Source organism: Camelina sativa, chromosome 5 (genome assembly GCF_030686135.1).
Source record: "Camelina sativa cultivar CO46 ecotype springtype chromosome 5, ASM3068613v1".
Classification (NCBI taxonomy): Eukaryota; Viridiplantae; Streptophyta; class Magnoliopsida; order Brassicales; family Brassicaceae; genus Camelina; species Camelina sativa.
The window spans coordinates 35,998,438-36,015,428 of NC_141884.1; the positions used below are offsets into that span (position 1 = coordinate 35,998,438).

Sequence of the window (16,991 nt, forward strand, 5' to 3'; positions counted from 1 at the left end):
TTTGTTATTATATTAAATGTTCCAAAAATAAATCCCCCTAAATTTATTTGTTATTTGAAAAAACTAGATTTATTAATGGTTATATGTGCATATATACTACTAAACTTACTACTATATATTACTTTTGAAATTTATTAAATTCTTAAAAATAAGATGACAGAGGGTTTTTTTTAATGTATTCTAAAAATCAATTGAATGAGAGAGGGAGAAAAGAGAGAAGTTATTTTTTTAATCTTTTTATTTGCATTTGTATTATATGGATAAAATAATATCTAATTATTATTATAATAAAAATCTTAAAAAAAAATATACTGGCGTTTTTTGGAAAACTGCTAGACAAATGGTATTATTATTTGGAAAGGCGGTCCAAGTCTATTACCCAAAAGAAAAAAATCTGCATCTGTTTGGTTTTTTTTTTGCAATAAACGTAAATCATAGAAAAATTACTGATTGGTGTTATGGATGCGGTTTTCAAAAATACGCATTAAATTTCGCTTTTAGGTGTTCTCCAATCACAGCCTAATTTTCAAAACCAAGTTTTAAAAGGATGACATGTAGCATATCTCTCTTTGTGTCCTTTTTTTTTCTCCAAATACATTTACTGTTTTATTCATCATTTGAAGTTAAAAAAAAAAAATTGGTTAAAATAAAATCAAATTATTTTATTACAATATTTATAATATATTTTTTTGTGCCAAAAGATCAATGTATTGGATATTTTTATTGTAAAGTAATATCAAGATAGGTAATTGTTGTTATAATTGATGGTCGTCAATGCAACATATGTAGGACTATAAAATTTTGTTAAAATTTATGAGTAAAAGCGATAGAAAACACAAATAAAAATAGTGATATGCGATGAAAATATTATTGGTGAATATGTCTTATTTACAAGTATAATATAATAACACAAAAGAATGTGACGGACTTGAAAAATACATATACATCAATTATGTTAGAAACTTAAGTACTTTAACAATATTTATGATATAATGAATTAGTCTCGAAAGATAATTATATAAGCAATAAATTTATTTAATACAAACATTTAAAATGATCGATTTATTTAAAAACGTTTAACGCTTTTAATTTATCTTTAGTTATGTATATCAGATTTAGATACAAAAGAGCGCATGGATACATTCTATTTATTTATATTATTATTCCTATACTGATCTGCTAAACCGAAAAGAAACAAAAAGAAAGGGCCGGGCGTAGCAAATACAATTACCATTCAACAACGTCTCAGTTTAAAATTTTAAAACGAAAAAAAAATCAAAAAAAACAACAAACAACGTATCAACAGTTTGTATAATGCAAGTTATGGAACTGTTCAGCTGAACACGAATTTGCATGATTACCATATTCAAATACCAAAATCAGTTTAAGAAATAAGAAAAATTTAACAAAAGTCGAAGATGCTTCTCTCTAGATCTTGTTCGGCATTCTATAATCTTTCAGTTAGAGATCGGATCAAACCCCAAAACACATGCTCCCTAGTCGCATATATAAACTGCTAAAACTCACGTACGTGATCTATATTCTCTTCACATGATTAGAGCATATTACTTCCATTATTTCACAGAAACATCTCCTGACTCTTCATTTACTATATGCATAATGGTGTCGCCAGAAATTAGTAGTTTCTACATTTGTAATATACGTAAGGAAAGTATTATTGATCTAATTATATACCTTTGATTGAAAAAACAATACTTCTATACCTTAATCTATTTTAAAACGTTGAATAGTTATGGTTGTGTATAGTAAGTTGTGAACTAAGGTTGGACATATTTGCGCTTAGATTACCATTCACCATTACGGATTAGCATGCATTATTTCGAACTTACAATCTTCATGCTAGTACATATTTAGCATAAAACTTCATACTATCACAAATTTAATTATCATTGGTCTGCTTTTTTATTTCTATTTCCCAAAAATATTGTACTATCATAAATTTCATATCCCCTATTTATAAAAAAAGAATCATTTTAACAAAAAAAACTGATGTGTCAGCAGTATAGAAGTTCAACCATCATTTACCAATTAACTTTCAAAAGATAAACTTATTTACATATAAATCCCATTGTTTTTGCTTTTAAACCAAATAGGTCAAACGTTTTAAGTTGGGCTATGTTAAAAAGTCTAGTAACAAATACCAAATTAGAGAAATATAACTAATATAATTAACATAATTTCCCTTATCTTAAATACAATGAAAATAAACTCAATGATTTTAAATATTTGTTATAATAAATCTTTAAAATTAAATATACACTATATATGTGCGGAATATATAAAAATATAATACTTTCTAATTAATAAGTATCTAATTTCCAAGGTATAACAATACAAAATCGAAATATTATAAATCATATATATGAAAGTTGGTCAACTCTCTCCATATGAGTGCTACATCATCACACCAGAAAATGACATGTGTTTTTCTACATTTTTTAAATAAAATTAATCAAATTAATTCAAGAAAAATCAAAAGACACTCCTAACTAAACTAAGTGAAGGAAAAGACACTCTTTACATGTACCAAAAAATTCAAGACAAGACACACTCTCATATATACAAAGTGAGAGATCTAAGAGTGTTTACTGAAATGACTTTTTAGTTTTAGTTTTATTTTTCTCTTTCATATGAAAACTCATGAAGCAAATAAGTAATTATAGTTATACATATGTTGTTTAAATTTATGTCAATCCAGATTCTAATCAAGAGCCTACCATGATGCATTTAGCTCGAGAACTAGAACATAAGAGAATATATGGAATAAGAAATTGTTTCTTTAGAATCAATTTAAGCAAGTTTGAAGCATTATCCATATATGTAACATAATTGCGTAGAATTGTATCAGTATATCCTATATTGTTTTTGTAGGTATAGAAATAATCAAATGTATATATGAAAAAAATATAATTGATATCTTGAGTAAAAGATGAATCTTACCATACAAGTTGTAACTAAATATATCTTAATTTATTAACTACATAAAAACACACAAAATAACAAAAACTAACAAGACAACATAATTCTTTTTAAAACAAATTTCAATAAAAAGCAAGATAATTTCTTTTAAAACAAATTTCTAAACATTAACCCGCACTTAGGAAGGGTATTCACCTAGTGTAGTATAAAGATAGAAGAAAAATAAAATAAAATAAAATATGTACTATTAAGTTCTATTTGGCTATAATAACATAAAACCCACCATCTTATGCGCACTATCTTAGTATTAACCTTCTCTTTCTTTTCAGTACTCTTCATGATTGGTACGAAGACCAGTGCAGTGAAAAAGCCTCCTGAAATAGAGGCGTAAGCAGCAGAAGAGGCATCCATGGTTTTTCTTTTTTGGTAGAGAGATGAGAGAATGATAAGAAGAGATGCCTTTTTTTCTTGCAAATGATTGTGAGATGAAAGGATGGAGCTTTGCAGAGGTTATCTAGTCTCATTTTTCAGGGTTTTTGTGATAATTGTCCAAAACTAGTTATATCTTGTAGTGTATACTATTGTCTATTATATTACAACATATTACAGTGGGATGTTTTCCTTACCAAAATATTAGTATGCAAAGTTTGATTTGCAACATACATATGTATCAACCATTGAAAGCCTAATATGTAAATTATATATAATACATAAATTTGTTCAGATCATTGAGCGACTTTATAGCTGCAATGTTTCAAACCAGAAAACATGCATTTCTGATTAAATCATATTTTTAACATGTTGTTCAGTTTTTCTTAGTGGATATTATTACTGTCCTTTGCAGACATCTATGTAATAGTGAAAAACATATTAAAATATCTAAGAAATAAGATATGGCGATGATCAAGTACAATGTATCAAACGATATTATCGGTTATTATTAATGTAATAATGTGGTACGTATGTAGATTCAAAATACAGACACTATTATCAGATGCCCTTTCCAACATAAAGGTAAAAGATAAACAGAAGAAATTACTTGGTGATACTTTTCTTGAAATTCTACTACCAAAGAAACAAAAAAGTTATTAACAATAAACAAATGTTTAAAAGAAAAATGAAGTTTTTTCCAGAAGAAAAATGAAGTTACTTTCCTATCTTAAGATCGAATTTATCAAATGGATGTTTATTTTGCTATTCCAATTATCATTTATTTAATAAAAATCTCAGTGTTGCTACTTGTCTAATTCATTTTTATATTTTTAATGTATTGTGTGCAAGTTTAGAACCTCAAAGTGATCGCCGTTCAGTGTATTCGTGCGACTTGCATGATAATTGTAAGACACATTCTTGATTACATTAACTTTCATATTTCAAACAGTTAAAAATAATAACTAAAGTTGGTTAGATTCAACTCATCATTAACATTTTTTATTTTGTCATATATCATTTGTCTTTATATGGATTATGCTGAACACATCAACAATAGTTTATGTTGCATAAACTGCTCAGCTACATACATTTTAAGCATCTTTTTACGAACGAGGACAAATGATAATGGGTAAATATCTTTTTTTATATTGATTTTGGGCAAATAGATTGAAATCTCAACAATACTTTACTATTTTGTTTTCTTCTTTCCCCTATTCCTTTATCTTTCTTTAGCTGTTCCTCTTCTTTTTCTTTTTGTTTTATCGTGAAAACTACAACAACTGATTAGTCCCTCCATCTCCTATTGTCTCCTTAGCTTCGTAAGACAAGTTACAAAAGAATTAAAAAGAAAAGCTGAAGCTGCCATTTTTGACTTGAGAATCTTCATTTTTCTTTCTCTTCTTTGACTTTCAAAATCTTCTTCGATCCATTCTCCATTCTTTAACATCGTTTTCAAATCTCCAAGGTCTCTTTATTCTTTTCCCGGGCTTTGGTTCTTGAATGATATCAAAGGAAGGCATATACATATATATAGAGAGATATATTGTGTGTGTGTGTGTAAAAGAGAGAAAGAGAGTGAGAGAGGGAGAGGTTATGGCTATTGACGTTTGTTGTTCGGAGGCCTCTGGTTCTGGAATCAGTCCAAGAATCTCTTTCTCTTACGATATAGACTCAACGGACGACGGTGAAGTCAGATTAGACACAACACTTCTTGAATCAGGTTCAGATTTAGATTTCTGCTTTGGCTCGAGTTGTTCTGTTCAAGAAGTGTCTCCGGCTGATGAACTCTTCTCCGATGGCAAGATTCTTCCCGTACAGATCAAGAAAGATCTACCACAGGCAGTAACCTTCCGGGTACAACGATCAGCCTCTCTATCATCATCGTCTTCGTCCTCTTCCTCTTCCTCTTCATCCTCATCGAGAGCACCCGAAAAGAAGATGAGACTCAAAGAGCTTCTATTGAATCCTGAATCTGATTTCAACGACAAGCCAAGAGGACTGTTCTTGCAATTCAAGAGAAGCATAAGTCTCAACTACGACAAAGGCCGAAACAGCAAAGGGCTGATCAGATCGCTTCATTTCCTCTCACGAAGCAACTCCACACCAAACCCTAACCTTAACTTGAACCCCAAGGAAACCCATCAAACTCACAAGACTCACAATCTCCCTAAACACACGTCTCCTTTAAGAAGATCATCTTCGCTCTCAGCTTCTTCAGTCCCTTATCACTCGAAGTCACACGGCAGAAAGAGTTTCGGAAACGGAAACGGTGGGGTTCGAGTCAGTCCGGTCCTGAACTTCCCACCGCCGGCGTTCATCTCAAACGTCGCCGACGGATTTTTCAGCATTGGATCTCTGTGTAGTGGTAAGAGTAAGACCAACACAAAGACAAAATTATGAAAACATCTTTTGGCATTTTGTGGCCGGAGGGGGAAAAAACAGTTCAAACAAGAAATGTCTTTATTTTTTTTTATTTTTTTCTTACTGTTTGTATAATGTGGAATATTAATATAGACAGCACATGTGAAGATTAGACAGCATGTGGGTTTTGTCTGTAATTTCAAAAACCAAAAAACAAGAATAATTGACAAACTAGGAAGCGTAGCAGAAGCATAGGTACACTTCGTTGATTGGATCTTTGTGGTAATAAGATTAGTTTTGTAAACACGTAAATATATAGAAAAAGATATATGTAGAGAAAAATGGATCGTCGTGGTGATAAAATTGATGATTAAAAAAGATACATGAAATCTTCGTGGTGATATTCGATGATTAATAATGTAGTCAGTACAATATGTCCATGCATATTCTTAGGTTGACTTTGACTGGCATTTTACGTCGTTCGAGAGGTCGCAATAGCAATAGAGCTGAGCTAGGCTCGTTAGACTTGGGTACGGTAATTAGCCACAAGTCTCCATATATAATTATAGTATGTCATTTTGACATATTTCAAACAATGTATGTTTTTATCTAATAAATGATTTAATGAAATGTAGTTTTGGTTTGAAGGTAAATGAAGAATTTTAGTGTTTAAATTACAATAAAATTATAAAATAACATTCATTACAAAATTAAAGTAAAACTCTAGAATGAAATTTTTGTGAAAAAGAGAGAGTAATATTACAAATTTACAACTAGTATCCTTATGAATATGGTGTGGAGTAACCTTCACTTATTGATATTGGATAGCCAATTGAGAATGTTAAAATATCAAAGTGAATACCAAATTACCAACACAAGTTAAACATTAATATTAATATTAAAAATACTATAAAATGCAAACATCTTCCTCAAATATTCTACAATAATATTGTAAATTTAAGAGTACATATAAATTGTAAAAAGAAAAAAAAAAACTCAAATCGTAGTTCATTGCATTGGAAATGCACACACAAAATCTTGTTATTTTGGAGTGTTTCATAGCACTATAAAGTAAAAGGAGAGAGGGAAATTCAAAAGTGTCCTATTTCTAATACCACTTTTTAAGGAAATTATTAAAAATACATATAAAAGTCTAAGATCTACTCAAATATGTGTGAGCACATATTAAAGTATACACAAATTTACCTTTATCATGTATAAATTTCAAAAACTTTACAAATACCTTGTGAGACATTATAAACCCTTATAAATACTTGTTACGAGTTTTTGTTTAGTAGTTACCATCAAATTTAACTAGAGGTATTTAAAAAAGAGACAGCCAAATGAAATATTTTTGAAAGAGGCGCACCAAAAAGACATTTCTAAAAAAAATCTCTAAAAAAAACACATTTTTAGTATAATCAAATTCAAACCAATGCAATTGCAATTTGCAAACAATGTAAGAGAACCAATTGTCTTTATATACCTCTAGTTAAATTTATATTTATATGAGAAGTAACTTTTGCATAACATGATCAGGACTTTTTGTATGAAACATGTTTAAACATATTTTTAGAGAAACCATGTATATATAATATAAAGATTTATATAAAAGAGGTAGATAAAGGGTAACATAGGCAATACAATCTCATATCTATTATTTGAAGTAATTTTTAAATAAATTGCTTACATGTGATCACATTTTAAATTTTTTACTAGACTTTTTTTAGGAAGATATTACGAAATTATGCATTGAGATATACTGATTTTGTATAACATCAAATGATGTATAAAAAGAGAATTATATTTCTATTATTTTTTCATATGATTAATAAAACCGCAAAGAAGGAAACTTGAAAGAAAAAAAATAACATGTGTGGTTTTTTTTATCGGATGTCCCCGAAGGGACATAACATTGTGTGGTTGACTAGATTTTTTTTTTTTGCAAAGATAGGATATTGAAATTCTCTATAATATCTAAAATTCTCTATCATATCTAAAATTCTAAATTTACCAAAAAATTCTAAACAAGTTATGTTGTTTTTACGTCAAATATTTTTTGTTAAATAAGAAATTGTAGGCTGAGATTTATACACTTTCTCATGTCGAATATCAGAACATGTAATATGTTCGGCCTCCAAGTGTATTTTAAACAGCAATACTATCAATATTTATTAAATTGATTAGTTAATTTATCATAAATAATTGAATTTTTAAAAAGATAATCATATGTTTTTTTCAATTTTTAATAATATTGTTGTATTTTTTTAGTATTGTCTATATAATCATAAAGTTAAGTATTAAAAATAAAGTTGATCATAGCCATTTATTTAGTTAACTGAAATAATGTAAACTAGGATATCCCGTGCTTAAAACACGGGTCAACAATTTTAAAACAAATTATAATATAATAATAAAACATTTTATTATTATTTTTTTAAAGTTATTTTGTTTGAGATAATATGTAAATCTATTAGTCTATTTGAATACTAATTATTTTAGAATATTATAATATTTTATTCTTGACGTATTATTACAGTTTTATATTGTTTTTTTGTTGTATTTGCATCATTATTTTTTGAAATATAAAATAGTAATTTTAATATTATAATTATGAGTAAATAAAAATTATTAATTTATCATTTATATAAATTTAGTTTTACCAACCTGCCAATGTGGAAATTAAAACACACATTTTCACATAATGAGTGATATATCTTCATTTTAAAAAATTCAAATCACAACATATGCAGAAAAAAATATGCATTTTATTAATTATAAGTTTTATATGAAGATTTCAAACAATTTGTAAATAAAATAAAATAAAGATGATAGGAGAATCATAATTTGAAAACTTAACAAAATCTTCAAATTTAGTTATTCAAAATAATTGTATTGTATACTTGGATATAAAATCTTAGTTTTTAAAATTCTGATTGGTTTATATATTTCAAAAAAAAAATAATTAGTAATTTCGTCCATAATTTATTAGAGAGAGAAAATATACTTTTAGATTTTTTAGATTTTTAATATTTGATCTGTGAGTGTTTTTTATTTTTAATTAATTATATTTATTTAAATTAGTTAATTAATATTTTCTAATGGCAATTGAATGTAATTTTTTACATATTTCAAGGTTAGTTTCATATTTGTACTTCTCAATTAATTAATATAGTAGGATAACATAAAGATAAGATTTATAGTCTCACACTTTTAAGTTATTATTATCCAAAATTAATACATTACTCTATAAAACATCTTACTAAGCTGACCATAGCCATTGGGTTAACGAAATTGAATCAGACCGGAAAAAAAAAAGTAAACCGGTAGAGACCGAGTCACACTGAGTGAAAACAATCCAACGCGGGAAAAAGAATGCCCCCACACGGAACAATATAGTCCACTTCTTGTATATAAATAAATAAGCACACACGCCTTGAATTGTATAATTGACATGAGTTTCATTGACCGCACAAGTTGCTCTGCACCTTCTAATATACAACGCACCCAAAACAAGAATCATTACCCGCAAACCACACAAAGTCTTCAACACATTTTCGTGTCACCACGGTCAAGCTAAAAGGGGATAGTCTAGTAATCGATCACCCATAGGCAGTAAAAGGGCAATCATCGATAAGCGGACGATAAGAGGAATGAGAAATTGACACTCAACAACATTATAAACGTTTGAACTTGGATCATCAATTCATCACACAAGGCAAGATTTGATAAAAATGCTAAATCCTATTATTGATTAATATTGGCTTTTCTTTGCTGCCTTACTGAAGAAAAAAACAAAAGAGTAGTGTTCTAATGAAACAGAACCTACTTTTTGTTCCCATATCATTTGTACAGGTTATTCTCAGCTAATGAACATAAGAAGAAAAAAACCCAAAACTAAACAATGAATAACTAAACGAAACACCAAAGAAACAAAAAAAAAGACCAATTCACAAACTTCAACCGATCCCACAAGTCAGCAAATTAAGGCTATGAAACTCCTTCCTCAATCCATCAACCATCATCATCATCTCTGCAGAATCAGTAAATCACAGATTCAGCAAAACACATTACAAACTTAACACATAAAAAGTAAAAATAAAAACAAGATCATACCTTTCCCCTCTCAGCTTGGTCACGAACATTGTAAAGCTCCTCAGTAATTTCAGTAATATAAGAAGCTGGATTCAACAACTGCAACCAAAAACAAAAATCAGAAAAAGAAACAAATTCACATAAAACACCAAAAAAGATTCGAGCTTTTACATCGATCTGTCTCTGAACGGTTCGAGATCGTTTCATAGGCCTACGCGGTGGTCGTTGCCCAAAGATCTTCATGTAATCATCTTCAATCTCTTTCTTAGACAACGTATACTCCAATCTCATCTTTAGTACTCTTTTGTTCTCCTCAATCCCTAATCCCTTAAACTGATTCGAATCAATCCTCGGAATCGGAGCTTTACAAGCAGCTCTCCTCTTCCTCAAATTCCACGGCCGTACCTCCACCGTTGCTCCCGGCGCTTCCGGCGGCGGCGGAGGACAATCCTCCATCTCCATCTCCATCTCCATCTCCGCCTCGGGCTCCTTGTCTTCTTCGTCGTCGCCGACGAGTACTTGTTCCCTAAAAATCGATTCGGTCATCTTATCAGCAACGTTTCTAAGATCTAACATGATCTTCTCCCTAAACTCTTCGATTCCTTCTTTCTCAGACGATTCCTCCACCAGAGACCGTCGATTCCGATTATCTAATTCGGAATTCGAAGATCGACGTCGGAGTCTTTGATCACCGCCGGAGCTACCACCACCGTCGGAATCATCAGCGGCCTTCATACACCTTAGTTGTCTTCGAGTTCCCCATAAGTTCGGTAACGAGAAATTGTAAAGACCCTTCGATCTCTCATGTCCCGTCGTCGTCGCCATTGGAAAAAAAAAAACCTAAACCTTCTTCTCTCTCGCTTTCGTCTTCTTGGAATTTTTTTTTTTTTTGCTCTGTGGGTTTTTGAGAGAAACGGAGAAAGAAGAGTTTGGTTTATATACGAAGTGCCGTTTTTAACATTGAAGGGTATTTTGGGGAAAGTATAAGTTTTGTTTGTGGGGGTGTTTTTGGTAAAATGCGCTATCAGTTCTCTCTTCTTTGGGCCTTTGGCGCATAGGTTTAAGATTTTCCCGGGTTTGATATGTCGGTTTTAAGTGATGGGATTGGTTTATAACCGTTCGATTTGTTGTGATTTGTGATTGTATCCGTAGATCTTTAACTCACCGCATAATCTGTGTAGAATCTATAACTCGTTTAGGGAGTTAAGATTTTGTTCAATTGGGCCTTAATGTTTCTGATTTGAATTTTAGGTATCTCACATGTGTTGTGATTAGTGTTACTTGTGTTTGTTTCTTTCTTTCTTTTGTTTTGTTTTGTTTTAAATCACCTTATCTTGAGGATTTTCATATATATTATAAGGAAACTAAAATAACAGGTGTTATTCTTCAAAGTTTGCTAATTTATATATATGTTTTTGTTATGGAATTATCACTTATACCTAAATTATTGCTAATTTATATGTTTTTGTTTGTTATTCTTCAAGTTTGCTAATTTATTCTTCAAGTTTACTAATAAAAAGACAAATTTTAAGTAGTTTTACTTTTAAGTTTTAAGAGTTTAATTTGAATAGCGCATAATTAAATATATCATCTTTAGGAAACACATAGAATAAATTAGAAAAATGAAATGACATTTTTCTGGTCAAAGGTTTTTAAATATGTTGAATCCTGATTTAAGTGCATTTTATTTAATTTTAAGAATCTTTGGTTTATAAATAAGAGTATCTGACGTAATTTTGAATATGAATGGATGAGTCGAGAAATGTTTCGATTTTGTTTGGTATTTGAGTTTGAGTCAAATGTATTTTAATTTTATGGTAAACTTTTGTTTTATATCATTTTTATAATAAAATCTTTTGTTATGTTTAACATTTAGATTTGCTTTTTTAATATATAAGTAATAATCAATCAATTTAAACCATATTAAGATGTGATTCGATTAATGAATAGATAAGTTTGGTTCGGTAAAAATTAGATCTATTTTTTTTGTCAGTCAAACTGAACATCCCTTATTGATATTGTTACTTTAATGGTAAGAGGTATATATTTATTTCTCGTATAAAAAAAAAGTTTGTGTTTACCTTAACAAGTTATATTTCGTTATGAGTAGAAATATGTTTTCTCTCATATTTTTATTTGATACATGATATGTCCACTAGTGGCCTAGTGCCCCATTATTTGGTTGTGATACTCCTTGCATGGCACCATTTTCATCAATTTCGCTAATGCTTCATTTGAGCTCTTTGTGGGAGGAGCGGTAATGGTGGTAGGGAAAAATTCCTCTTGACGAATGTGCGGTGATCGAGTCAAAAAAATGTTCTAAACTATAGAGTAATAAAAAGAAAAATTGAAAATACTTGAAAAATATTAAAGAGAACACTAATTAAGAGTAGATGAAAAATATAAGTGGCAGCTCCCTTACTCGTATAGAGAAGGGCTCATTTACAGGAAAAAAATGCACCAGATTAGTCAAAATTTGACAAAGTCCTCAAGTGCTTTGAACACATTTTTCTTGTTACATTTGATAGTCGACCACTAAGATAATCATGAAATGCACAAGGGTGAAGGTGGTAACTCATTTGTGTTCGTATCCGTTGTAGTGTTCTCAGTGTCCTTGTTTGTGCAGGGTCTACAACATTCTTTTCGTGTTCTTCTTTCCCGAGAGTTGTAAGGCAAATATCTTCATTTCTTCATGTTATGAGTAGGTTGTGAGATATTAATTTCCATTAAAAGTTTTTATGTCTATGGATTTAATAGTTAGTCCAATATTCTTAAGCATACTTTGAATTCTCTTGGGAGTTAGAGGACATACTTATCTGATCCGATTCATGATCATAGATTAAAAAGTACTTTGATCATCTAATTACTGTAAACGGTAGCAGAGTCCACCCTTCCAATAAGCAAAAGTTCAAATAACATATAATTTTACCTTTATATCTCTAACTTAGACCATAAGCATTGGTCTAAAAAATTGATATTTAAATACACATAGTTTTATTTAATTTTATTTATTTTCTTAGAATTTGAAACCAATTATAAATTGTCATGTGGAAGGTCAGTCTCTCAAGAGTTTGTCAAGAGTTCTCAAATGAAAATTATCACTCTTAATTTTTATTTTTTATATTCTTAAAAATTCTAATGAGAACCATGCATATCGTCTTAATCTTAGCCTATGAAACCAAGTTCGGTTATGCAATAAGGTTAATATTATCTCCTAAACATTTACATATATGGAATTACGATATTCTTTAACTACAAAGTATATTTAATATTTTTATCAAAAAAAGTAATATTTAATATCAGTTTTAGGCTCTGTCCAGATAAGAGATCTTTTATCTTTGTTGGGTATTTTTTAAAACTATATATGTTTGTGGACTTTTACTAACAATGTTTAGTAAGTCTGTTGTTAAAAGAATTTGAATCATATATTTCAATGATACACGTAAATTATTAAGTGTGTTGTTATATTTCTACAAAATGATATTTAAAATGTGGTGCAGTATTTCACATAGAAAAAAACATTATTTGTTATTTTTTCTTATAAAATTTTTATGAAACCAATTTTTTTTTTTAAATTAATCTGATCTTTTCATATTACTATTACTTATGAATTTTCCATAGTATGAAAAGGGTATGTTTCTTTTTCTTTTGTTTAGGGCCTAACCCAAAATATATACTTATATTCTATATAAAATGATGTGTTTCACTTATAATCATATATTTATATTTCGATTATTTTCTTTTTGTTTTACAAATTATAAACGTGACATATATATAAAAGCATTAAGCATGCTAAATATTTTTTAGTAGGATCATCGTATGAATAAATCGACTTCAATTTTTTAATACATGGGAGCCAAAAACTGAGAGGGGTTAAAATTTCTTTGTGCACAGAAGAAAAACAAAGTGTAATTGGACCACGGCCATGTAAATTATGTGGCCATTGCCATTGGATTTCAGTTTTTTTTTTTGGTTTTATAAGGCCAAACTTCTCTTATAATTACTTCTAATTTCTTAAGCCAAATTTAACCAACGACAGTTTAACTATTTAAAATTCATATAACTTTTATAATCAATCATAGTTTATTTTTTTTTGTATTTTATACTTGTTTTCTTATTTATTTTTAAATCCTCTGAAATGAGCTGTGCGCAGTCTAAAATTGTTTATAAAACTCACTCCCATAATAATTTAATAAAAGTAAGTAGAACGAAACATTTTTAGCTTAAAATGACAGTTCACAGTCACAACCACGAATTAACCTTTGCTTCAGTTTGTAATCTTTATTTATCTCCACTCAACCTAGACGTAACCTTTATTTATTTTTATTTTTTGCCAACAATTATAAACGTAACCTAGCTCTATTTATTTTAGACGTAACCGTCTTATCCTAAATCAGAGATTTTGATTTAACAAATCCTAACTTAAAGTAAATATTTCTGTTTAACAAATTCTAACTTACAACTTAAACTGTCAAGACAATACATGTGATGATACATTTTGAGAATATATGTTTACATCAAAGAACATTGTTTTCCACTTCAACCCTATATAAAAAAGGTAACTATAAATATTACCTTTATCATATAAAAAACTATATTAAAAAGGAACCTCCAACGGCTATTTATTACATACATTATACATAGACATATAATTGAAAAAGTAGACAACCAAACCGACCATGACTTTTTAACAGGTTGGCTTGGCGCTCCTGCTTAGATCTAAAAACTCTACACTTTTCATCTTTTATAAATCTTCAACATTGATGTCCTTTCCAAGAATTAAACTCTAAAGTCTCTTCTATATCAAAATGTCCCAAAGAAGAAGACCCATTTTCCAGAGGGTCTCAAAACTACTAAAAGTCTCGATCTTGAGAAGACCCATCATCCCTAGACTCAAGCTCATTCCCATTAAACGAAGAAGATCATCCAAAAGGGTCAAACTCCTTCAGCAATACAACTATAACTTTCTCCAAGAGTATCAGTTCTCGCCTTCACGTACATCGCTTATTCGTTCCTGTAGGAAGCGAATTCGGATAACTAGAGCGGGGCTTAAACGCATTTACAAGTTATTGATTCTTTCACGGTGCATTGGCTGCAATGACGATACAATAACACAAAGTTGGATGGAGATAGAGCCTTTGCATTATGCCCTTGGAGTTGCTTCTCCTGCAAGGGAGCTTCCGCAGCCGTTTGATTACTTCAGCGAAGATGATTCAATTGACTTGAAGGCTGAGAGATTCATTGAAAAGTTCTACAATGAGATGAAGATGCAGGCGAGGGTATTCGCTTGATTGAAACATTATTTACTTTTTTGAATTTTGGAATATTTATTTTCGTGTTAGTTTTTTCGTTTTGTTGTTAAGTGTCTCCGCATCATATTTTTGAGACCTTTGGAGACTCATTTATTTCACTCTACACTATATCAGTTTACAATTTTCAGTTTTATCACTTCTTGCTTGAGTTTAGAATTTGAGGCTCTTGAAAACAAATAACAAAGGAATTACATTGGGCTTGTAAGAAAAGAAATTGGCCCGTCTAATTGGAAATGAAGCCCTCTTCATTTGTGTTGAGGGTTGTGGAGTCTATTTCTCCTGAGGGTTCGTTAAAAGGACATTTTACGTGTTTTATCCGGTTTAGACTTATGTTGGTTTGTCTTACAGGTTTCCTCTCATATATTCCTTATAGGTGTTGAGTTCGCCAAAGAGCGAATAGTTTTGTAAGAACTTCGAATCTGATTATAGTGACATCTCACCGTTGACAAAAAGTAAAAGTAAAAGTAAATTTTCTCACGTTTGGAGTGAACCACTATAACATTTGTGCGATCTTGATTCGTTAAATTGTTTTGGGAAATTTCTTGGAATCCCAAACCAAACAGTTCCAATCACATATAGTTATTATGGGCATAGGCCATATTTCAACAATTTTAGTCACAAAAATTTATGGCCATTAGCTAGCCTATTGGGCCGTCGAATTGTTGCATGTTCGCAAGATGTAGTCAATATGTTTATACGCAAGTTCCATAACATACATTAGCAGGAGAAAGATATAAGAGGAGGTTTGTTGAAGCAACGAATGAGAGATCGACAAGAGGAAGTCAGGAAGACATGTCCTTTTACCACTTTTGCTTCGTAATGTGTTCTGAAACTGGTAGGACAGTATCGTACGCTAGTCCACTTCAATTAGTGTCTTCATGAGTGACAGTATATTGTTAATTTGTTATGTATTTATCGAACACATACATACGTGCACTTTTGTTTTTAGTTTTCTTGGGTCCTCATGGCACTTCGCTTCCCAAAAGATATCTTTATGTGGACCAACTACTTAAGCAATGAACTCTAAAATGAGCGAACATTACGTCCCGCCCCATGTGAGTTTAAAGTTATAGATTCTTCTTGGATTGTGCCTTGTACAAGCAATCACTGTTTTCAAATAAATTAGAACAGCCACTATCTCTAATTTATTTATTTCAGTTAATAGGCCACATGTACGAATCCAAAATCTCAGACCATGTTCTATTCAAATCCATATATACTTATTACGTGAAACGTTTTAATGGAACGTAAGCTCATTTGGATTGTTTCTTATACATTTTACATGTAACTTCCTCATTTGTTTTTCAAAATTTCTAACTAACGAGAATTATCTTAACAAAAGGGCAAAAAATGTGTATCCCCGACAAGATCTAGTACTTTATTCTTATCCTATATTGAATTGATCCATCGACATCATAATTGTAACTACATTGCAAAAACGTTAAAGAGAGAAAGGAACTTTCTTTAGATATACTTAACCCAGGTCCGGCCCTTCACCCATTCGAATGAAACATTCGTATTGGGCCTCAAAATTTCGAAGCCCATTTTGCAAGAATTTTTTATAAAAAAAAAAACTAATAAGGCTTCAAACTTCCCAAAAGTAATAAAAAGGCCTCATAATTTTTAAAAATGTCCAATAATAGGCTCCAAAAAAGTCCAAGAATTAGTTAAAAAGCCATATAATTTAAAAATATTCCATAACTAATAAAATACAGTAGGTTTTAAAATTAGAAAAAATCCTCAAAATTAGCAAAAAAAAGTCCATAATTAGCAAAAAAAATCTCAAAATCAAATGAGTTAATAAATAAAAATTTGTGAAAGCCCCAATATAGTTAGCAAAACATATTTCAG

The 16,991-nt window shown here is 30.0% G+C and overlaps 3 protein-coding genes across 4 annotated transcripts; 2 read left to right on the forward strand and 1 right to left on the reverse strand.

The window, feature by feature from the left end:
* The first annotated feature begins 4,501 nt into the window (after nt 1–4,501).
* LOC104787871 (uncharacterized) lies at nt 4,502–6,115 on the forward strand. Its single transcript, XM_010513520.3, has one exon. It carries the CDS (start codon nt 4,873–4,875, stop codon nt 5,770–5,772), a length of 900 nt encoding a protein of 299 aa, XP_010511822.2. The 5' UTR covers nt 4,502–4,872; the 3' UTR covers nt 5,773–6,115.
* Nucleotides 6,116–9,457: 3,342 nt separating this feature from the next.
* On the reverse strand, nt 9,458–10,754 carry LOC104787872 (uncharacterized). 2 transcript variants are annotated; one of them, XM_010513522.2, is made up of 3 exons: nt 10,000–10,754; nt 9,850–9,927; nt 9,458–9,766 (listed from the first exon to the last, which is right to left on the reverse strand). In XM_010513522.2, the coding sequence occupies exons 1-3, from the start codon at nt 10,651–10,653 to the stop codon at nt 9,761–9,763; spliced, it is 738 nt and encodes a 245-aa protein (XP_010511824.1). In that variant the 5' UTR covers nt 10,654–10,754; the 3' UTR covers nt 9,458–9,760. The 2 variants fall into 2 exon arrangements, with proteins under 2 accessions (XP_010511824.1, XP_087307260.1); XM_087451134.1 differs by lacking the exon at nt 9,458–9,766 and having other exon boundaries at nt 9,844–9,927; nt 10,000–10,729.
* Nucleotides 10,755–14,546: 3,792 nt separating this feature from the next.
* On the forward strand, nt 14,547–15,276 carry LOC104787873 (uncharacterized). Its single transcript, XM_010513523.3, has one exon. The coding sequence runs from the start codon at nt 14,637–14,639 to the stop codon at nt 15,117–15,119; it is 483 nt and encodes a 160-aa protein (XP_010511825.1). The 5' UTR covers nt 14,547–14,636; the 3' UTR covers nt 15,120–15,276.
* Nucleotides 15,277–16,991: the final 1,715 nt, after the last annotated feature.

Excerpts from the sequence above, each read along its gene's own strand:
- LOC104787871 (XM_010513520.3), top strand. The coding sequence starts at position 4,873 with ATGATATCAAAGGAAGGCATATACATATATATAGAGAGATATATTGTG.
- LOC104787872 (XM_010513522.2), bottom strand. The coding sequence starts at position 10,653 with ATGGCGACGACGACGGGACATGAGAGATCGAAGGGTCTTTACAATTTC. Across the intron at positions 9,928-9,999 it reads CCGTTCAGAGACAGATCGAT|TTGTTGAATCCAGCTTCTTA; the intron begins GTAAAAGCTCGA and ends TTTTGGTTGCAG.
- LOC104787873 (XM_010513523.3), top strand. The coding sequence starts at position 14,637 with ATGTCCCAAAGAAGAAGACCCATTTTCCAGAGGGTCTCAAAACTACTA.